This window comes from Hyla sarda, chromosome 6, assembly GCF_029499605.1.
Source record: "Hyla sarda isolate aHylSar1 chromosome 6, aHylSar1.hap1, whole genome shotgun sequence".
NCBI classification, from domain to species: Eukaryota; Metazoa; Chordata; class Amphibia; order Anura; family Hylidae; genus Hyla; species Hyla sarda.
In genome coordinates this window covers 303,235,485-303,260,220 of record NC_079194.1, presented here as the reverse complement: position 1 = coordinate 303,260,220, position 24,736 = coordinate 303,235,485, and the positions used below count along the sequence as shown (strand labels likewise).

Here is a 24,736-nt window from a genome sequence, read left to right as displayed (position 1 = left end):
GTGTGCATCCAGTTGTTGCAAACCTACAACTCCCAGCATGCCCAGACAGCCAACGGCTGTCTGGGCATGCTGGGAGTTGTAGTTTTGCAACAGCTGGAGGCACACGGAGCTCTGCACCTGTGATAGATGGACATGATGTCGCTTTTTTTGGCTGACAACAGAGATATTAATAATGGCGCTGAATTCACACATAAGGTTCATTAGAAAGTTGCAGAACTTTTCATTTTACAATGTCCGGCCTTTATTTCCTCCGCAACAGAAAGTCCATAGAGGATGAATGGAGCAGAGGGCGCTCATTTACGGTCTATTCATCCGGGGCTGCGTCTCTACTTCGCTCTGGGGATGGGCAGGGGCCCCGCGGGGCAATGAACAAGGCGGAACTAGAACAGATGGTAAAACCCCTTTAGGGCTGGAAACCACCCTGAGACCGGGGTCGCACATAGTGGAGTGGAACTGGCACCGAAAAAAAAATTATAATTGAAAGATTTACAGTTATTTCTGAGTCGGTTTCTACTGGTTTTGGTAAAAATACTGAGCAGATAATATCATGTGTGACCCCGGCCCCAGATTGGATTCACTCCCGGCAGATAGTATCACAGAAAGGTCTGTGGTTTGGTTTGGCAGCACATGGATTTCTTCAGGCAGTATTCACATAGTCAGAATAGTCGCAATAATTTCTGCCGTTCATACGGCACTGACTGGATTGTGCTGCGTGCGCCGTGATGCAAAGATGGCTTTTTAGTAAGTGAAGTTTATTACATTCACACATCAGTATTTTTGGGGCTTTTTTGATCATAGCATTAGTATTATGCTGTGTTATCTGCAAGACAACAGGATATTTTCTAAAGTGCATTTTTTAAGCATTTTTTACAGGAGTCGGCTACATTTTCTAGGAATCAAAGATTCTTCCACTGTTGATCAATGGACAAAAAAAGTAAAAATAAATAAATCAGGAGTGCGCTCTATACCTTCTGTAATGCAAATGTCCTATTAGTCCATAGAAGCAGTACTAGCAGTGTCTCCTACAATTGTATCCTTAAAGGTGTACTCCGCCCCTAGACATCTTATCCCCTATCCAAAGGATAGGGGATAAGGTGTCTGATCACGGGGGTGCCCCGGCAATTTCCCTATTGCAGCGCCGGAGGCTCGTGACGTCACGTCACGGACCCTCAATGCAAATCTATGGGAGGGGGCGTGATGGCCGTCACGCCCCCTTCCATAGACTTGCATTGAGGGGGCATGGCCACGAGCCTCCGACCCCCAACGCCAGTCATCTGGCATGGAGTGAAGTTTGCTCCGTGCATCGGATGTCTGGGGTGCCGCAGCTGAGATCGCGGGGGTCCCCAGATGTCTAGGGGCAGAGTACCCCTTTAAATTGTCTCCATTTTTAGTGCATTATGGATGTGGTTCTGGCACCATTACCCCTCAGCCCTGACTATGTGTGAAATAGTGCATGCAGTACCCAGATCAATAGTGCATACTGTGTAGAGATAAACATTTCTATCTAGTGCCTAGATAAAACATGCATCACCCAGATAAATAGGGGCTATGATGTCCAGGTAAACACGGTCATATAGTGTCCACATAAAAAATGTGCAGAGATAAACATTACTCTAAAGTGTCCAGATAAACAGTGCATACCGTGCAGAGATAAACACAGTACCAAGATAAATAGGGTCTACAATGTCCAGGTAAACAGTGCACAGATAAATAGGGGGAGATTTATCAAAACCGGTCCAGAGGAAAAGTTGCTGAGTTGCCCATAGCAACCAATCAGATCGCTTGTTTCATTTTTAACAAGGCCTCTGCAAAATGAAAAAAGCGATCTGATTGGTTGCTATGTGTAGAGAGAAAAAATTCTATATAGTGCATGCAGCGCTCAGATAAATGGTGCATACTATGTAGAGAGAGACATTTCTGTATGGCGCCCAGATAAATAAAATACGCAATATCCACGAAAGAAAACAGAACTGAGGTTATTATCATATCTTCATTGTATCACGTTATATTCTTCTCACACTGTACATTTTGTGCTACGGAACATCCAGTTCACACTTGACTCCATTCAGACCTTATATACACCGACGCTTTTCGTTGATCCACGAAGATCAATGAAGCAGATGTTGGGTGTTTTTTAATGGCAGCTCCTATGTCCAGTGTCTGACACCATTTTGGCGTGGACTGTGCTTCATAGTATGAGGCTACCTGCAGTTTGCACCATGGATGTCATTGTATATAGAAAAATACCTATATGTCAGTGTTTCCCAACCAGTGTGCATCCAGTTGTTGCAAACCTACAACTCCCAGCATGCCCAGACAGCCAACGGCTGTCTGGGCATGCTGGGAGTTGTAGTTTTGCAACAGCTGGAGGCACACGGATTAGGAAAGGCTACTTTAGATTCTTCAGTTTGACTTTGTCCAAGGCCTGGCTGGAAGCCCAGTAAGGGGCTAGGATGAAGCTATGGGGCTCCTTTACAAAGCCTTTGGCTGTCCAGGCATGCTAGGGGGTTTGTAGTTTTGCAACAGCTGGAGGCACACGGATTAGGAAAGACTACTTTAGATTCTGCAGTTTGACTTTGTCCTAGGTCTGGCTGGAAGCCCAGTAAGGTGCTAGGATGAAGCTATTGGGCTCCTGTACAAAGCCTTTGGCTGTCTGGGCATGCTGGGAGTTGTAGTTTTGCAACAGCTGGAGGCCCACTGGTTAGGAAAGATTACTTTAGATACTTCAGTTTGACTTTGTACTAGACCTGGCTGGAGGCCCAGCAAGGTCCCAGGATGAAGCTATGGGGCTCCTGTACAAAGTCTTTGGCTGCCATTTTCTTCTTATCTAGTTAAACTGAAGTGCTTACTGGAAATCTGCTTTTTTGGGGGGGCCCTAGGGGTCCTGGAGGTCAGAACCCCCATCCTTAACTTATGGATGACCATTAAGGATTGGCTATAAATGTTTTTAATTATTTATTTTTATTTCATCAAAACCCAATGGATTAAAAAGTTCTGCAACTTTCTAATGCATTTGAGGAAGGTAAATCAATTGCACAAGTTTTCTTTTTTTTTTTTTCCTTTCGCAGTTTTTCCGGCAGGGTTTCTGCATCGTATTTAAGAAATTGCGCACAGAACATAATAAATTGCGTGGATTTTTAAAATGATGCCCTATGGGGGAAAAACACATGCAACAATGAACCAGGACAGGATGCATTTTCAGCCTAAAAAACTGTGTAAGGTCCACAGTGCTGCATCTGCTTCATTCTCAGGACTGGTAGAGACCCCTTTAAGGCGGGAGTCACCCTTTCCGTGTGTTTTACCTCGGAAGTGTAACCATTGTCTTCCACAGCTCGAGCTTCTTTCTTCCTTTCTACTGTGAACAAGGTATTCATTCCGTCTATTGGAATTAAATGCACATTAAAGGGTTAATTCTTAGCTACTTATATAGGGAATATTGAAAAGGAAAAACTGCTGTACAAAACTACTTGTTGTTCTGTATGTATATGGGATTTTCAGTGAATTTTTTAAAAACAATTCTGATTTCAGGTTTTGACCACATGGGGCAGCATTGAGTCCTATGTTTAATATATTGGCTGTAATAATGGACCGGGGTGACTGAAGGTTTGCAGTTGACCCTGAGAAGTTATTTCATCCAGATAATTGTGCTTTACGTTCTGTATAAAGAAGCACTCCGTGATTATGATGATATCCTGTATTTATCTGGAAAATTATTTATTGATAGGATGTGTATTTTATTTATTGTCACGTGACAAGAAATTCTTATGTGATTCATTATGAGATGTTATGGGGATGAAGCTTTTCTTGGAGTCACCAGGTTTAAGTGCGGAGTGTTGTACATATAGATATATATATATATAATCTCCTTACATAGATACAAAGATTTATTGTTAATAATTCTATTCAATAAAACACTGAGGAGGCTCTCATTTTGGTGTCTTGAATATTTTGTATCTTGTGTTATGTATCTTTCTCTGTGATGTCAAACAGTCCCTGTTGTCCAATGGTTCAAGGACCCAGTCCCTGGCATCCAGTGGTTCCATGGTCCAGTCCCTGGCATCCAGTGGTTCAATTATCCAGTCCATGGGGTCCAGTAGTTCTATGATCCAGTCTCTGATCCAGTCCCTGGTGTTCAGTGGTTCTATGATCCAGTCCCTGGTGTCCAGAGGTTCTATGATCCAGTCCCTGGCATCCAGTGGTTCAATTATCCAGTCCCTGGGGTCTAGTAGTTCTATGATCCAGTCCCTGATGTCCAGTGGTTCTATGATCCTGTCCCTAGTGTTCAGTGGTTCTATGATCCTGTCCCTGGTGTCCAGCGGTTCTTTGATCCAGTCCCTGGTGTTCAGTGGTTCAATTATCCAGTCCCTGGTGTCCAGTGGTTCTATGATCCTGTCCCTAGTGTTCAGTGGTTCTATGATCCTGTCCCTAGTGTTCAGTGGTTCTATGATCCTGTCCCTAGTGTTCAGTGGTTCTATGATCCTGTCCCTAGTGTCCAGCAGTTCTTTGATCCAGTCCCTGGTGTTCATTGGTTCTTTGATCCAGTCCCTGGTGTTCAGTGGTTCAATTATCCAGTCCCTGGTGTCCAGTGGTTCTATGATCCAGTCCCTGGTGTCCAATGGTTCTATGATACTGTCCCTAGTGTTCAGTGGTTCTATGATCCTGTCCCTAGTGTCCAGTGGTTCTTTGATCCAGTCCCTGGTGTTCATTGGTTCTATGATCCAGTCCCTGGTGTCCAATGGTTCTATGATACTGTCCCTAGTGTTCAGTGGTTCTATGATCCTGTCCCTAGTGTTCAGTGGTTCTATGATCCTGTCCCTAGTTCCAGCGGTTCTTTGATCCAGTCCCTGGTGTTCAGTGGTTCTTTGATCCAGTCCCTGGTGTTCGGTGGTTCTTTGAGCCAGTCCCTGGTGTTCAGTGGGTCAATGATCCTGTCCCTAGTGTTCAGTGGTTCTATGATCCAGTCCCTAGTGTCCAGCGGTTCTTTGATCCAGACCCTGGTGTTTAGTGGTTCAATTATCCAGTCCAGTGGTTTCATGGTCTATACCCTCAGATGGAATAATCTAGTACTCCAAACCTTGGTGTCCAAATGTTTTATGCAACAGTTCCAGGGATGATCAATGTTCCAGTCCCCTGGGTCTAATAATTTAGTACTCAAGCTCCTGGTGTCCAGTGGCCTAACCCTATACTTAGTTTAACTTTGTCCTAGGCCTGGCCTGGCAGCCCAATAAGATCCTAGGATAAAACTATGGGGCCCCTGTACAAAGCCTTTGGCTGTCCAGGCATGCTGGGAGTTGTAGTTTTGCAACAGCTGGAGGCAGCCTGGTTGGGACTCACTTGCCTATTTCAGAGAATACCCCTTTAAAGAATGTGCAATTTTGTATCTATCCATTTCTCTGCCTCCATATATTCCCATTGCACAGTGAGGTCTATTATATAGATCACCCTCTACTCTCTTGTTCTAGCAAACTACAAGGCCGATCCCAAGTGTCTGACCCCTATACCACGTCAGCGCTCCAATGTACTGTAAAGTCTGTAGCACAACGGAATCAACGAGTCAATGACACAAAGTTACAGAATAATAACCGAATGAAGGTGGACAATGAGAGACAAACGTGTTTCTATGGAGCTTTGTGATAAATAAAACTTTCATTGTATAATGAAAAGATCTCCAGCTTTTTTTATTGTGTATTTATTTTGTGTCTCAAATGTCAATGTTCATCCTTTCACCAAGAGCGAGTGGGTATCTGGAAAATGGCGAAGAACACAATGTTTATAAGAAATTGCAGAACTTTTCATTATAAACTTATATTTATTTTTATTTATATACTTATTTAGAGCTTGCAGCGCTTCAGATGCAGGGACTGTTACTGAATGGGATGGGAATAAATAAAGATGTCTTAAAGGAGTACTCTGATGTCAGGTAAAGTAAAAACAAATAGTCAGAGGTTGCAGCACCTGTGGCATTTATTTCCTGTCTGCTCCTCTGCCTGTGGCATTGCTTAGCACAAGGCAGCATGCTGTAACAACACCTTATTTTTCCCTAAAAGTCCCAATAAAGATATAGGTGTATGTATATGACAGGGAGATGGTGATGTAACTGTAAGAACTGCTCAGAGGTGATGACAACACTCAGGGGGCGGCACTATAGATCAGAGACAAGATTCAGTCATGCCTCTTGAGAAAGCAGAGGATGATTTGTGGTCTCGGGAAAGAGGGAGGAGCCAGGATCTGCTGGAAAAAAAAACACACACACACTGACTAAGAGGACTACACAACTTCCTGTCGGGAGAAAGGAGGAGCCTGGAGCTGCTGGCACAACACTACACTGATTGAGAGGACTATGCAACTTCCTGTCAGAAGAGAGGGAGGAGCTGGTATTCTAAAGTTTTCTTTAAAGGGGTACTCCAGCCCAAAGACATCTTATCCTGGGGTCTCACCGCTGGGGACCCCCGCAATCTGGCATGCGGCACCCACCTGTGGGAGCTGCATGCAGCGCTGCAGCCTCCGAGTCTGTTGGGTTGCGACTATGGGGCCGGAGTATCCCGACATCCCGCCCCGACCCTGCAATCCAAGTCTAAGGGAGGGGGCGTGACGATCGCCACACCCCTTCCCATAGACTTGTATTGAGTTGTGACGTGACATAACGGGGGGCGGGTACGTGACATCACGATGCTCCGTCCCCTGCATCGCGCCCCGTCATCACGCACAGAGCCAGTGTGCTCTGTAGTGATAACTGCAGGGTGGCACTGCAGAGATCACGGGGGTCCCCAGCGGCGGGACCCTCACGATCAAACATCTTATCCCCTATCCTTTGGATAGAGGATAAGATGTCTGGGACGGAGAACCCCTTTAACACTGCAGCCCGGAAAATAGAGCAGGGAGGGGGGGGGGCATCAGGGGGCAGACCTATGGATTTCTAACACTAACATATACCCTGTATGGCAGGGTTCCAAAGTCCGTCCCCTGCTACCCTTGTGTTTTGGAGGAACGAATCAGCTCATCACAGGCACAGAGGGAAACCCTGGACATCACTGATAAAAATCCTAATGTGTTAAATAAAACATTAGAACATGGGGGAGCTGATGAGACAACACCACACTGACAATGAGAGGACTACACAACTTTCTGTCAGGAGAGAGGGAGGAGCTGCTGAGACAACACCACACTGACAATAAGAGGACTGCACAACTTCCTGTAAGGAAGGAGAGAGGATATAGCCGGCACGCTGCTGATACTACACTGCACAGACAATGAAAGGACTACACAACTTTCTGTCAGGAAAGAGGGAGGAGTAGGGGAGCTGCTGAGACAACAACACACTGACCTTAAGAGAACTACACAATTTCCTGTCAGAAGGGAGGAACTGCATAGACAACACCCCACTGACAATGAGAGGACTACACAACTTCCTGTAAGGGAGGAGTCGGGGAGCTGCTGAGGCGACACCCCATTCACAATGAGATGACTACACAACTTCCTGTCAGGAGAGGGGGAGCCATAGAGCTGGTGAGACAACAACATACTGACAATGAGAAGATGAGACAGCCGCATACGCTTCTCTAACAAAACTGCTGCCTGACCATTTAGTCCTTACATGTCAGTATTTGAAGGCAAAACTAGAGAGGACTCTCCACAGAGCAGAACCATCATGGAAACATCTGCACCATCTGAGTTTTGTATGAACAAATATTGATGCAAAATTCTGAGCCAAATATCACAGTGTAAAGTGACCACAGAGATCAGATACAGAGCAGATACCTAGATGATCAGCCATGGAGTGCGACCCTTCATGTAGCCAACTAATAATACACTGTGCCCAATGCTCGGGTGACCTGTGCACTGGGGTGTATTGTATTTGGGGGTAGAGAGATCAGATCACTGGGGTCAGATCTGCGGGGATCACAATCTGGCTGGGGAGGGATCAGCAGCACCAAGTCCAAACACTGCATTACTGTTCGGAGGTTTTTGGGAGTTGCATTAAATTGGGGTCTGCTTTGTATTGGAGGGGTTAAACTATTATATAGGGGAGTAGTGACTGATCCCTGTACTGGACAGATGGGGGCTACATTATATTGGAGGAGTTAGACTATTATATTATATATATATATAGCAATGACTGATCATTGTGCTGCATTTTATTATATTAGGGGGGGGGGGTCTAGTAGTGACTGGTTGCTGCACTGGGATGGTTGGGGGCTCAGGTTTATGTGTTGGGGGCTCAGGTTTATGTGTTGGGGGCTCAGGTTTATGTGTTGGGGGCTCAGGTTTATGTATTGGGGGCTCAGGTTTATGTGTTGGGGGCTCAGGTTTATGTGTTGGGGGCTGCACTGTATTGTAGAGTTTGCAATATATTGGGGGTCTAGAAGTGACAGATCCCTGTACTGGGAGGATTAGGGGATGCATTCTATAGTAGGGGGCTGTATTGTTATATGGGGGGCTGAGCTTCCTGTGTGTGCATATGGGGGAGCAGTAACATGCTTGGAGGCTCAGTACTGTATATTGTAGGGGGTTATATTATTTCATTGGGGGCTGCAGTATATTGTAGGGGGTTGTATCATATTTGGGCTCAGTATATTGTAGGGGGGTTGTATTATTTCATTGGGGGCTGCAGTATATTGTAGGGGGTTGTATCATTATATTTGGGCTCAGTATATTGTAGGGGGGTTGTATTATTTCATTGGGGGCTGCAGTATATTGTAGGGGGTTGTATCATTATATTTGGGCTCAGTATATTGTAGGGGGGTTATATTATTTCATTGGGGGCTGCAGTGTATTGTAGGGGGTTGTATCATTATATTTGGGCTCAGTATATTGTAGGGGGTTGTATTATTTCATTGGGGGCTGCAGTATATTGTAGGGGGTTGTATCATTATATTTGGGCTCAGTATATTGTAGGGGGGTTGTATTATTTCATTGGGGGCTGCAGTATATTGTAGGGGGTTGTATCATTATATTTGGGCTCAGTATATTGTAGGGGGGTTATATTATTTCATTGGGGGCTGCAGTGTATTGTAGGGGGTTGTATCATTATATTTGGGCTCAGTATATTGTAGGGGGTTGTATTATTTCATTGGGGGCTGCAGTATATTGTAGGGGGTTGTATCATTATATTTGGGCTCAGTATATTGTAGGGGGGTTGTATTATTTCATTGGGGGCTGCAGTATATTGTGGGGGGTTGTATCATTATATTTGGGCTCAGTATATTGTAGGGGGGTTGTATTATTTCATTGGGGGCTGCAGTATATTGTAGGGGGTTGTATCATTATATTTGGGCTCAGTATATTGTAGGGGGTTATATTATTTCATTGGGGGCTGCAGTATATTGTAGGGGGTTGTATCATTATATTTGGCTCAGTATATTGTAGGGGGGTTATATTATTTCATTGGGGGCTGCAGTGTATTGTAGGGGGTTGTATCATTATATTTGGGCTCAGTATATTGTAGGGGGGTTGTATTATTTCATTGGGGGCTGCAGTATATTGTAGGGGGTTGTATCATTATATTTGGGCTCAGTATATTGTAGGGGGGTTGTATTATTTCATTGGGGGCTGCAGTATATTGTATGAGGTTGTATTAGTATAGTGGGAGCTGTAGTGTATTGGAATACCGCAGTGATAGACTCCCCGGAGGCCGCAGTATATAGGGGGTCCGGAGGCCGCAGTATATAGGGGGTTCCCGCAGTGACAGACCCCCGGAGGCCGCAGTATATAGGGGGTCCAGCAGTGACAGACCCCCGGAGGCCGGAGTATATAGGGGGTCCCGCAGTGACAGACCCCCGGAGGCTGCAGTATATAGGGGGTCCCGCAGTGACAGACCCCCGGAGGCTGCAGTATATAGGGGGTCCCGCAGTGACAGACCCCCGGAGTCCGCAGTATATAGGGGGTCCCGCAGTGACAGACCCCCGGAGTCCACAGTATATACGGGGTCCCGCAGTGACAGACCCCCGGAGTCCGCAGTATATAGGGGTCCCGCAGTGACAGACCCCCGGAGTCCGCAGTATATAGGGGGTCCCACAGTGACAGACCCCCGGAGGCCGGAGTATATAGGGGGTCCCGCAGTGACAGACCCCCGGAGGCCACAGTATATAGGGGTCCCGCAGTGACAGACCCCCGGAGGCCGCAGTATATAGGGGGTCCCGCAGTGACAGACCCCCGGAGGCCGCAGTATATAGGGGGTCCCGCAGTGACAGACCCCCGGAGGCCACAGTATATAGGGGGTCCCGCAGTGACAGACCCCCGGAGGCCGCAGTATATAGGGGGTCCCGCAGTGACAGACCCCCGGAGGCCGCAGTATATAGGGGGTCCTGCAGTGACAGACCCACGGAGGCCGCAGTATATAGGGGTCCCGCAGTGACAGACCCCCGGAGGCCGCAGTATATAGGGGGTCCTGCAGTGACAGACCCCCGGAGGCTGTAGTATATAGGGGTCCCGCAGTGACAGACCCCCGGAGGCCGCAGTATATAGGGGGTCCTGCAGTGACAGACGCCCGGAGGCCGCAGTATATAGGGGTCCCGCAGTGACAGACCCCCGGAGGCTGTAGTATATAGGGGTCCCGCAGTGACAGACCCCCAGAGGCCGCAGTATATAGGGGTCCCGCAGTGACAGACCCCCGGAGGCCGCAGTATATAGGGGTCCCGCAGTGACAGACCCCCGGAGGCCGCTGTATATAGGGGGTCCTGCAGTGACAGACCCCCGGAGGCCGCAGTATTCTGCTCCCAGTTCCCGGCCCCCCCTGTCCCATCAGCACTGGTTGTACTGGGAGGAGGCTGGAGCCGCTCCTGACATCGGGAGATTCCGCTTCCGCCGCCAAAGCTCAACCTCCCGTCCGCAGTCACCCAGCAAACATGGCCACGTCCCCCCAAAAGTCCCCGTCCACCCCAAAATCCCCGACCCCCAAGTCTCCCCCGTCCAGGAAGAAGGACGACTCCTTCCTGGGGAAACTCGGAGGAACTTTAGCCAGAAGGAAAAAAGCCAAAGAAGGTAAGAAAACCGCAACAATGTAACAGTGTGAATGTGAGCAGATCCGGTAGAGTATATATATATATATATATCGTGAATACACTGCAGGGTATATACTATATACCCCACAGCAGGGAGGGGTCCGAGCACGAGCTGCACCCCCTGGATTCTTCTTTCCCCCAGGAGAATAGACACTTAGTTCCGCTAGAAATGTAAATCCGCTAATAGAGATGGATGTGCAGGAATCTACAGCCCCGGGGCAGATCCTGTCTACTACAGAACCTCAGCAAAGTGTCCAGAATAAACCTCTAAATATTGTCTAGCAAAATATCTAAAATGAATAAATAAAAAATATATAAGATAATGTCCAGTGTAGTCACTTTATAAATACATTTATACATTGTTTATCCTGAACTGATAATAAATCATATCCAGTAGTTATTTTATTTAATAACCTAAAATGTTACAATGATAATAATGATGATATTAATAATAATCCTGTACAATTTATGCAGAAGTAAGTCCATAAGCTTGTTGGCTGTTCCAGGCTTATTCACACCAAGCGCTCATTGCTTAAAGCCTTCAAGTCATTTAATAAACTTATCACAAATGTATCAAAAGTTTAGATTGTACCATCTCAGTCCTGACACCCACTGCCAGGGCCAGATCATCATTGGCGCTCATGGAGCGCCTGCTCCAGGCCCCGTGCCCGCAGGGGAGCCCCGTCACATTCTGGACATCCCTGTGTCCCGAAAAATCTTTTCAGGGCACAAGGATGTCCCGGCGGTTACCTCTCTGTGGCCCCGTGTTGACTTTAAAAATGCAGGGGCCGCCGTCACTGACGTCCCATGCATGCGCCCATAGGAGAAAAGCAGAGCGGAGCATCGAGGAGGATGCGTGCACATGGTACTGCTGGCAGCACGTCATCTTCAGTGTTCAGACCTCCTCTCCCTGGCCTGGGACCTACTGCTGTGGCCCATAGGCATAGAACACTGAGGCATACAGGCATACAGCCTCCAGCCATACACTGTATATGGCTGAAGGCTGTATGTCTGTGGGGAACTGTACTGCACCTAATGTGGGGAAACTGTACTGCACCTAATGTGGGGAACTATACTGCACCTAATGTGGGGAACTATACTGCACCTAATGTGGGGAACTATACTGCACCTAATGTGGGGAGCTATACTGCACATAATGTGGGGAGCTATACTGCACATAATGTGGGGGAACTGTACTGCCCCTAATGTGGGGGAACGCTACTGCCCCTAATGTGGGGGAACGCTACTGCCCCTAATGTGGGGGAACGCTACTGCCCCTAATGTGGGGGAACTCTACTGCCCCTAATGTGGGGGAACTCTACTGCACCTAATGTGGGGGAACTCTACTGCACCTAATGTGGGGGAACTCTACTGCACCTAATGTGGGGAGCTATACTGCACCTAATGTGGGGAACTATACTGCACCTAATGTGGGGAACTATACTGCACCTAATGTGGGGAACTATACTGCACCTAATGTGGGGAACTATACTGCACCTAATGTGGGGAGCTATACTGCACATAATGTGGGGGAACTGTACTGCACCTAATGTGGGGGAACGCTACTGCCCCTAATGTGGGGGAACGCTACTGCCCCTAATGTGGGGGAACTCTACTGCCCCTAATGTGGGGGAACTATACTGCACCTAATGTGGGGGAACTATACTGCACCTAATGGTTGGGGAACTATACTGCACCTAATGTGGGGGAACTGTCGGGGGGGGGGGGACATAATGTAGTGCTCCGTCTTCCAGGCAGCCTTAATCTGGCCCCGCCCACTGCAATTGCTTTATTGCATTACTCTATGGTAGTGTTTCCCAACCAGGGTACCTCAAGCTGTTGCAAAACTTTCAGCATGCCCATACAGCCGGAGAGTAAACAGCGCTAGCAGGCTCTTTATTCGGCTATTGCTCATGATTGCGACAGGTCTCATGCCTAAATTTATTGACATGTCTGGACAACAAGTTAATTAACCCCTTAAGGACCCAGGACGTACTAGAACGTCCTGGCACCCTGGGCTTTAAGGACCCAGGACGTACTAGTACGTCCTGGTGTTTCTCCGGTCTCTGCCGCGCCCCGGGCAGAGATCGGAAGCGGATGCCTGCTGAAATGCTTCAGCAGGCATCCAGGGCAAACGCCGAGGGGGGCCATGTAGGCCCCCCATGTCGGCGATCGCCGCAAATCGCAAGGGAAATCGCCCTTGCGATCTGCGGCGATACCGGGCTGATCGGGTCTCTGGGACCCGACCGCCCGGTAATTTCGCATGATCCCGGCTGTCACAGACAGCCAGGACCATGCTAACGTATAGGAGCGAGGTGGCAAACCTGCCACCTCCTCCTATACCCTGCGATCTGTCAGTTAGTTAACCGACCAATCGCAGGAGGGGGGCGGTTACTTCCTCCCGTCCTGCCCGGCCCCTTGAAGTCCGGAGAGGACGGGAGGAAGACCGCAGGACGCGGCGGGGGACGGGGGAGTGCTGGGGACCGGCCCCGGTACTTACCTCGTCCCTGAAGACCCGGATCCCGGCGAGGAAGATGGCGGCGGTGGCGACAGGTGAGTAGATCTTCAGCCGCGGTCGGGCCCTTTACAGCAATGCACGTCGCCGTAAAGCGACGTGCATTGCTGTAATGGGACCCTGTAAACTACAACTCCCAGCATGCCCAGACAGCCCTTGGCGTCTGGGCATGCTGGGAGTTGCAGTTTTGCAACATCTGGAGGTCCACAGTTTGGAGACCACTGTGCCCTTCCAGATGTTGCAAAACTACACATCCTCAGCATGCCCTTACTGTCCAGGCATGCTGGGAGTTGTAGTGCTGTAACATCTGGCCCTTCAGATGTTGCAGAACTACAACTCCCAGCATGCCTGGACAGTTTTGGCATACTGGGAGTTGTAGTTTTGCAACATCTGGAGGGCTGCAGCTTGGACACCACTACACAGTGGTCCCCAAACTGTTCTCCTCCAGCTGTTACGTAACCACTACTCCCAATATGCCCTTCGGCTGCCTGGGCATGCTGGGAGTTGTGGTTTTGCAACAACTGGAGGCACACTGGTTGGGAAACATTGTCTGTTTCCAAACTCAGTGTTTCCCAACCCTTGTGCCTCCAGCTGTTGCAAAACTATAACTGCCAGCATGCACTGATAGACTGTGCATGCTGGGAGTTGTAGTTTTGCAACAGCTGGAGGTCCCCCCCCTTGTGAATGTACAGGGTACATTCACATGGGCAGGGGCTTACAGTGAGTATCAGGCTGCAAGTTTGCGATGCAGCAAATTTTGCGCGGCAGCTCAAACTCGCAGCGGGAAACTCGCTGTAATCCCCCGCCCGCGTGACTGTCTCCTAAAAACACTACACTACACTAACACAAAATAAAATAAAAAGTAAAAAACGCTACATATACACATACCCCTACACAGCCCCCCTCCCCTCCCCAATAAAAATGAAAAACGTCTGGTACGCCACTGTTTCCAAAATGGAGCCTCCAGCTGTTGCAAAACAACAACTCCCAGTATTGCCGGACAGCCGTTGACTGTCCAAGCATGCTGGGAGTTTTGCAACAGCTGGAGGCACCCTGTTTGGGAATCACTGGCGTAGAATACCCCTATGTCCACCCCTATGCAAATCCCTAATTCAGGCCTCAAATGCGCATGGCGCTCTCACTTCGGAGCCCTGTCGTATTTCAAGGAAACAGTTTAGGGTCACATATGGGGTATCGCCGTACTCGGGAGAAATTGCCTAACAAATTTTGGGGGGCTTTTTCTCTTTTCACCCCTTATGAAAAGGGGAAGTTGGGGTCTACACCAGCATGTTGGTGTAAAAAAAAAATATTTTTTACACTAACATGCTGGTGTTGCCCTATACTTTTCATTTTGACAAGAGGTAAAGGGGAAAAAAGCCCCCCAAAATTTGTAATGCAATTTCTCCCGAGTACGGAGATACCCCATATGTGGGCGCAAAGTACTCTGGGGGCGCACAACAAGGCTCAGAAGGGAGAGTGCGCCATGTACATTTGAGGTGATTTGCACAGGGGTGGCTGATTGTTACAGCGGTTTTGACAAACGCAAAAAAAGAAAAAAAAAACACATGTGGCCCCATTTCGGAAACTACACCCCTCACGGAATGTAATGAGGGGTGCAGTGAGAATTTACACCCCACTGGTGTCTGACAGATCTTTGGAACAATGGGCTGTGCAAATAAAAAATTTTGTACAGCCCACTGTTCCAAAGATCTGACAGACACCAGTGGGGGGTAAATGCTCACTGTACCCCTTGTTACGTTCCTCAAGAGGTCTAGTTTCCAAAATGGTATGCCATGTGGGGGTTATTTTGCTGTCCTGGCACCATAGGGGCTTCCTAAATGCGACATGCCCCCGAGCAAAATTTGCTCTCAAAAAGCCAAATATGACTCCTTCTCTTCTGAGCATTGTAGTTCGCCCGTAATGCACTTCATGCCAACTTATGGGGTACCTCCATACTCAGAAGAGATGGGGTTACAAATTTTGGGGGGTATTTTCTGCTATTAACCCTTGCAAAAATGTGAAATTTGGGGGGAAACACACATTTTAGTGAAAATGTATTTTTATTTTTTTACATATGCAAAAGTCGTGAAACACCTGTGGGGTATTAAGGCTCACTTAATTCCTTGTTACGTTCCTCATGGGGTCTAGTTTCCAAAATGGTATGGCATGTGTTTTTTTTTGCTGTTCTGGCACCATAGGGGCTTCCTAAATGCAACATGCCCCCCAAAAACCATTTCTGAAAAACGTACTCTCCAAAATCCCCTTGTCGCTCCTTCCCTTCTGAGCCCTCTACTGCGCCCGCCGAACACTTTACATAGACATATGAGGTATGTGCTTACTCGAGAGAAATTGGGCTACAAATAAAAGTATACATTTTCTCCTTTTACCCCTTGTAAAAATTCAAAAATTGGGTCTACAAGAAAATGCAAGTGTAAAAAATGAAGATTGTGAATTTTCTCCTTCACTTTGCTGCTATTCCTGTGAAACACCTAAAGGGTTAAAACTCTGACTGAATGTCATTTTGAATACTTTGGGGGGTGCGGTTTTTATAATGGGGTCATTTGTGGGGTATTTCTAATATGAAGACCCTTCAAATCCACTTCAAACCTGAACTGGTCCCTGAAAAATAGTGAGTTTGAAAATTTTGTGAAAAATTGGAAAATTGCTGCTGAACTTTGAAGCCCTCTGGTGTCTTCCAAAAGTAAAAACACGTCAATTTTATGATGCAAACATAAAGTAGACATATTGTATTTGTGAATAAAATAAAATAAATATTTGGAATATCCATTTTCCTTACAAGCAGAGAGCTTCAAAGTTAGAAAAATGCTAAATTTTCAAATTTTTCATCAAATTTTGGGATTTTTCACCAAGAAAGGATGCAAGTTACCACAAAATTTTACCACTATGTTAAAGTAGAATATGTCACGAAAAAACAATCTCGGAATCAGATTGATAAGTAAAAGCATTCCAGAGTTATTAATGTTTAAAGTGACAGTGGTCAGATGTTCAAAAAATGGCCGGGTCCTAAGGTGTAAAATGGCTGGGTCCTTAAGGGGTTAAAATGACACTAAACTTTTATAAAACCTATTTTATTTACATGCCCCCAAACATGTGCAAAAACTACTAAATACAATTTTTTCATTTTTATTTTTCATCCTGTATTATACTTCAGAGCTGTACTCACTATTCTGCTGGTGAGATCACTGTGTACATACATTACATTACTTATCCTGTACTGATCCTGAGTTATATCCTGTATTATACCTCAGAGCTGCACTCACTATTCTGCTGGTGAGGTCACTGTGTACATACATTACTTATCCTGTACTGATCCTGAGTTATATCCTGTATTATACTTCAGAGCTGTACTCACTATTCTGCTGGTGAGATCACTGTGTACATACATTACATTACTTATCCTGTACTGATCCTGAGTTATATCCTGTATTATACCTCAGAGCTGCACTCACTATTCTGCTGGTGAGGTCACTGTGTACATACATTACATTACTTATCCTGTACTGATCCTGAGTTATATCCTGTATTATACTCCAGAGCTGTACTCACTATTCTGCTGGTGAGATCACTGTGTACATACATTACTTATCCTGTACTGATCCTGAGTTATATCCTGTATTATACTCCAGAGCTGTACTCACTATTCTGCTGGTGAGATCACTGTGTACATACATTACTTATCCTGTACTGCTCCTGAGTTATATCCTGTATTATACTCCAGAGCTGTACTCACTATTCTGCTGGTGAGATCACTGTGTACATACATTACTTATCCTGTACTGATCCTGAGTTATATCCTGTATTATACTCCAGAGCTGCACTCACTATTCTGCTGGTGAGGTCACTGTGTACATACATTACATTACTTATCCTGTACTGATCCTGAGTTATATCCTGAATTATACTCCAGAGCTGCACTCACTATTCTGCTGGTGAGGTCACTGTGTACATACATTACATTACTTATCCTGTACTGATCCTGAGTTATATCCTGTATTATACTCCAGAGCTGTACTCACTATTCTGCTGGAGAGATCACTGTGTACATACATTACATTACTTATCCTGTACTGATCCTGAGTTATATCCTGTATTATACTCCAGAGCTGTACTCACTATTCTGCTGGTGAGGTCACTGTGTACATACATTACTTATCCTGTACTGATCCTGAGTTATATGCTGTATTATACTCCAGAGCTGCACTCACTATTCTGCTGGTGAGATCACTGTGTACATACATTACATTACTTATCCGGTACTGATCCTGAGTTATATCCTGTATTATACTCCAGAGCTACACTCACTATTCTGCTGGTGAGATCACTGTGTATATACATTACATTACTTATCCTGTACTGATCCTGTATTATACTCCAGAGCTGCACTCACTATTCTGCTGGTGAGATCACTGTGTACATACATTACATTACTTATCTGGTACTGATCCTGAGTTATTTCCTATATTATACTCCAGAGCTGTACTCACTGTATGACATCACTCTTCAGGAATGTTTGGTATTATTAGGATTTCCAGCTGCAGGTGGGTTGCGTTCCAGTTATGACATCATCTGAATTTGTCGCATGGATGAGTAAATATGTAGGTGTTTATTCTAAGTATTTCTCGCCCCCGGTGTGACCAGCCTCAGAGTATGAAACAGGAAATTGTATGGATACATAATTAAAAAGATCTTGCAGAGCTGAGTTTTTAATTTGTTACCTTTTGTGTTGCTATCACCCCTATCATCTATGGCAGCATTTCCCATCCAGTGTGCCTCCAGCTGTTGCAAATCTACAACTCCCAGCAATGCCCGGACACACTTCAGCTGCTGCAGACCCTCAAAATACCTCAGCTGCTGCAGGACTTTATAGAGTTGCTGCAGAACCTCATAAAAGACCCCATCTGGTGTTTCAGAACTTCATAATACACACATCGGCTGATAAAGAACTTCGTAATACAGATTTCAGCTGCTGCAGAACCTCATAATACTCATGTAGGCTACTGCAGAACATCATAATACTCACTACAGCTGCTACAGAACATTATAATACACACTGCAGCTGCTGCAGAACATAATACACACTGCAGGTAATGCAGAACTTCATAATACACAGCTCAGCTGCTGCAGAACTTTTTAAAGGGGTACTCCGGCCCTAAGATATCTTATCCCCTATCCTTTGGATAGGGGATAAGATGTCTGATCGCTGGGGACCCCCACAATCTCTCATGCAGCACCCACCTGTCTCAGCTGCACGCAGCTCTTGAGGCTCCATGTCTGAAGCCTCACGACCACGGGGCCGGAGTATTGTGATGTCACAACTCCGCCCCCATGTGACGTCATGCCCCGCCCCCTCAATGCCAGCCTATGGGAGGGGGCATGAGAGATTGCGGGGGTCCCCAGCGATCAGACCTATTATCCCCTATCCAAAGGATAGGGGATAAGATATCTTTGTGCCGGAGTATCCCTTTAATACACACCTCAGCTTCCGAAGAACCTCATAATACACTCCTTAGCTTCTGCAGAGCATCGTAATACCCACCCCAACTACTGCAGTAACCCAGCTGCTGCAGAACATTGTAATACACACCACAAGCTGCTGCAGAACATCGTAATACTCACTTAGACTGCTGCAGAGCATCATAATATCTACCTCAACTACTACCGAACCTCATAATACACATCACAGCAACTGCAGAACATCATACTACATACCTTAGCTGCTGCAGAACATTGTAATACACTACTCAGTTTTGGAAGAACCTTATAATACACACCTCACCTGTTGAAGAACATTGTAATACATACAGAACTTCAGCTGCTGCAGAACATTGTAATACCCACCTCAGCTTCTGCAGTACATCATATTATTCACCTCAGCTGCAGCAGTGCATCAAAAAAGACACCCCAGCTGCTGCAGAACCTCATGATACACACCTTGGCTACTGCACAACTTCATAAAAGACCCCTTCGGTTGTTTCTGAACTTCATAGTACACTCTTGGCTGATAAAGAACTTCATAATACACACTTTAGCTGCTGCAGAACCTCATAATACTCACATAGGCTGCTAAAGAACATTGTAATACTCACTCAGCTTAACCCTATAATACAAACATCAAGCTGAACAGAACATTATAATAGACACTGGCTGTTGCAGAACTTCATAGTATACACTGCGGCAGAACATTGTAATACACACTGCAGTTGCTGCAGAACTTCATAATACACAGCTCTGCTGCTGAAGAACATTGTAATACACAACTCAGCTTCTGAAGAACCTCATAATACACACCTTAGCTGCTGCATAATCACATAATACTCACTTAGGCTGCTGCAGAGCATCGTAATACCCACCTCGGCAGCTGCAGAACATTTTTATACCCACCACAGCTGCTGCAGAACATTTTAATTCCACTGCTACAATACCTCATCATACTTACCTAGATTACTTGCAGAACATTGTAATACACATTTCAGCTGCTGCAGAACATTGTAATACACATTTTAGCTGCTGCAGAACATTGTAATACTCACCTCAGCTGCTGCAGAACATTGTAATACCCACCTCAGCTGCTGCAGAACATTTTAATTCCACTGCTACAATACCTCATCATACTTACCTAGATTACTTGCAGAACATTGTAATACTCACCTCAACTGCTGCAGAACATTGTAATACTCACCTCAACTGCTGCAGAACATTGTAATACTCACCTCAACTGATGCAGAACATTACAATACACATCTCAGCTGCTGAAGAACCTACTTATACACACCTCAGCTGCTGTAAAGTCTCTTTATGTTTTATATCAAAAGGTCCTTGGTGAACAGGAAACTTATCTTGACTCATTAAAATGAGGTTCTGCAGTATACAGAAAATAATAAGAATAATAAAGGGGTAGTCCAGTGCTGAAAAACTTATCCCCTATCCTAATGATAGGGGATAAGTTTCAGATCGCGGGGGGTCAGACTGCTGGAGCCCCGCGATCTCCTGTACGGGGCCCTGGCTCGCTGGCCAGATAGCAGGTGTAGACCACTGCGCGAAGCGGCGGCCGATACGCCCCCTCAATACATTGCTATGGCAGAGCTGGAAATTGCTCCGGCTCTGCCATAGAGTTGTATTGAATGGGCGTGTCAGCTCAACATGAACCCTTCCCGCGGGCTGCCGTGTCCCCGTACAGGAGATCACGGGGGGCCCCAGCGGTTGGACCCCCCCCCCGCGATCTGAAACTTATCCCCTAGGATAGGGGATACGTTTTTCAGCACTGGATATCTCCTTTAAGTCATATGTGGCCTCTATAGACGTCCTTGCATTTCATCATGTACGTGAGGGGGGGGGGGGGGCGGGGACATCTTTCTTTGGATTATTAAAACTTTAGAACAACTCTTGTATTTGTGGCCCCTAAATATTCTCATATGCGGCGGCTGTGAAGAATTTTGCGCAGGAGGGGATATGGCCCCAGGTTTTGGCACTTCTTTCACTTGACTGTAAAGATGTTCCACATTCCTCATCTCCTTCGTCCTTCTGAGAAGGTCAGGTGCGGTACTTGCGCAGGATGGTATTGATGGAGGCACAAAGACACTATGACTTCTTCATTGGCAACCAAAGTATTCGTCTTTTACGTGAACACTATGGATGGAATGGGAGGTCAACAAAGTAGCGTGACAATGACATTCCTGCCGCCATTCTGATAAAATAGGAATTCATATACTTCTTACATCTCGACCTTGGAATGTGACATGTTATAAGGTGCGGAGGAATTGTAGCCACGGCCGGCGCAACCATAAGGAAGTCACCCCCCTCCCCTATGCAACATGTACTGTACAGAAGGGAACATGAATCCCTGCTCCACTAGTGTACCCTGGCAGCGCTCTGATTACCCTGCACACCACGTATAATGAGATGATCACGTAATCAGAGCGCCACATAGTGACACGGAGAAGTCCTGCACCGGAGGCCCTGGTGTCAGCGCTGGAGAAGAGGGAAAGTGAGTGGGAGGGGGGATTTAGGAGGGGGAATTATCTGTCTACCTACCTACCTGCCGCCCTGCACACACAAACACATCTTCCCTATATACTAACCTACCTGCCTCCAATATCTACCTACCTACCTGCCTGCTCTACCTACCTACCTGCCTTCACTATCTAACTACCTGTCTGTTCTACCTACCTACCTTCTTGACGGCACACCTACCTTTCTACTTTCACTATCTACATATCTGTCTGTTCTACCTACCTACCTGCACACTTACCTACCTATTTTCACTATCTACATACCTGGACAATCAATCTACCTACCAGCACTATTGACCCACCTACCTGCATTATCTACCTACTCTAACGCTCATTTACATTAGCATTCAAGGTTCTGAATTTAGTGTCAGGACCTTGTGTGCAGCGGCCGCAGTGTGCTGCTATTAATAACAATAGGTGGCTGCTACCACCACTTATTAAAGGGGCTGTTACCACTACTAACTAAAGGGGGCTGCTGAAAATACTGCCTAAAGGGGGGCTGCTAATACTACTGCCAAAAAAGGGCTGCTGCTGCTACCTAAAGGGGGGTGCTACTATTTAAAGGTGCCTACTACTACTACTGCTTAAATGGGGCTGCTCCTACTACTACATAAAGGGGGCTTCTACTGCTGCCTAAAGGGTGGCTGCTACTACTATATATGGAGGGGGGGGGGTTTGAAACTATAAACAGGGGGCTACTATCTACAATGGGACCTACCTACAGGGAGTAACCCCTACTTATAGGGGGCTGCTACTATATACAGGGATTAACTGCGTACAAGGGCAGCTATCTACATGGGGATTTACCTATTTGGGGGCCTCTATAATACAAAAAAACACGTAAAGGCACCTGTCTACCTACTAGAGTGACCCTCAACCCCAATCCACATATGTACCCACTCTATAGGTACCGGAATAGTTATAGGTGCACTATAGGTGCACTATAGGTGCTGGAAAAGTGAGGAGCCTAAAATGTTTGTCTGGCAGGTTCTGTGGATACGGGTCATAGCTGAAACAAATCGTCATGACTGTCTGGGCCAGATGGAGAAGTTAAAGGAAAGTGAACGACTCAGATAAGAGAAGACGTCACCGGATGTAACTGTATGTTATCACTTACATTGTCTGCAAAGCTTGAGTAGAGCTTAAATCTAAAAACTATATGGTCACTTTAGAGGGTGAATATTTCCTCCTTGTATACTGGTATTAGGGGTAATATTGGTCTCAGTATACAGGATTTGGTCAGAAACAGAATGATGGTGATATGTATGGTGATAATATTCCTCCTTTTATACTGATTTTATTGGTAATATTGGTCTCAGTATACAGGATTTGGTCAGTAACAGTATCATGATAATATGTATGGTGATAATATTCCTTCTTGTATACTGGTGTTATTGTTAATATCTGTCTAAGTATATAGGATTTAGTCAATAACAGAATGGTGGTAATATATATGGTAATAATATTCCTCCTTGTATACTGGTTTCATTGGTAATACTGGTCTCACTGGTAATACTGGTTTGGTCAGTAAAAGTATGGTGGTAATATTTTCTTTCCTCCTTATCCTATTGCCATTTGGTAAATGTATGACTTAGACATATACAGTATTACAATGCATGGAATTGATAAGCAGTTTGACCGTGTAGTAGGAGATATCGGCGCTGGATGAAGGAACCAGGAGGAGTGCAGCATAAAATCAAGCTGGGTTTATTAGATGCAACGCGTTTCGCTGCGCATGCGCAGCTTCATCATGTTGCCTGATGTAGCTGCGCATGCACAGCAAAACGCGTTGCATCTAATAAACCCAGCTTGATTTTATGCTGCACTCCTCCTGGTTCCTTCATCCAGCGCCGATATCTCCTACTACACGGTCAAACTGCTTATCTATTGCCCCTGAGGAGGGCTGCGGATGAGGACACAAGCACTTACAGGCGCTTCCCATTGTTGTGTGTGTGCACACAACCAACTCTGGTAAGCGGCATGTGATAGATCGTTTCCCTTTCCCTATGGGCCTGACCTGCCGATCGCGCACATGGAGCACCTTCTGCTTTCCTTTTAGATCAATGCATGGAATTGACACACACACACACACACAGATAGATAGATAGATATGAGATAGATATAAAGTAAAATGGTTCCAATATAGTGGAATACAGTGCCAATTAATTACCTTGATAGTGTAGTGTAAAGTGATAAATCTAGGCCTGGGGCTGGTTTTCATCCCCAGTCCGTCCCTGTACTGATTCTGAGGTATATCCTGAATTATACTCCAGAGCTGTACTCACTATTCTGCTGGTGAGGTCACTGTGTACATACATTACATTACTTATCCTGAGTTATATCCTGTATTATACTCCAGAGCTGTACTCACTATTCTGCTGGTAAGGTCACTGTGTACATACATTACATTACTTATCCTGTACTGATCCTGAGTTATATCCTGTATTATACTCCAGAGCTGTACTCACTATTCTGCTGGTAAGGTCACTGTGTACATACATTACATTACTTATCCTGTACTGATCCTGAGTTATATCCTGTATTATACTCCAGAGCTGTACTCACTATTCTGCTGGTAAGGTCACTGTGTACATACATTACTTATCCTGTACTGATCCTGGGTTATATCCTGTATTATACTCCAGAGCTGTACTCACTATTCTGCTGGTAAGGTCACTGTGTACATACATTACATTACTTATCCTGTACTGATCCTGAGTTATATCCTGTATTATACTCCAGAGCTGTACTCACTATTCTGCTGGTAAGGTCACTGTGTACATACATTACTTATCCTGTACTGATCCTGGGTTATATCCTGTATTATACTCCAGAGCTGTACTCACTATTCTGCTGGTGAGGTCACTGTGTGCATACATTACATTACTTATCCTGTACTGATCCTGGGTTATATCCTGTATTATACTCCAGAGCTGTACTCACTATTCTGTTGGTGGGGTCACTGTGTACATACATTACATTACTTATCCTGTACTGATCCTGAGTTATATCCTGTATTATACTCCAGAACTGAACTCACTATTCTGCTGTGTATATACATTCCATTAATGTAATGTGTTATACCTGTATAGTCTTGTATATGCACATTAGAATACAGAAATAGTATGTTATAAAATATAAATAAATTACAATTATTACATAATATTTTAGTTGTTCTACCACCAGTTTTC

General features: G+C 45.8%; 1 protein-coding gene and 1 long non-coding RNA gene across 2 annotated transcripts in view; one reads left to right on the top strand and one right to left on the bottom strand.

Moving 5' to 3' along the window:
* Positions 1-5,727: 5,727 nt before the first annotated feature.
* LOC130277347 (uncharacterized) overlaps positions 5,728-24,736 on the bottom strand; it is a 111,144-nt gene continuing 92,135 nt past the window's right edge. Inside the window, exon 3 of the long non-coding RNA XR_008845434.1 lies at positions 5,728-5,744. This is a non-coding gene — a long non-coding RNA (uncharacterized LOC130277347). The remainder of the gene's footprint in view (positions 5,745-24,736) is intronic.
* Positions 10,828-24,736, top strand: part of PARVA (parvin alpha) — a 55,328-nt gene continuing 41,419 nt past the window's right edge. The window contains exon 1 of the mRNA XM_056527979.1: positions 10,828-10,980. Within this exon, the coding sequence (XP_056383954.1) occupies positions 10,845-10,980 (136 nt within the window). The 5' untranslated portion in view covers positions 10,828-10,844. The remainder of the gene's footprint in view (positions 10,981-24,736) is intronic.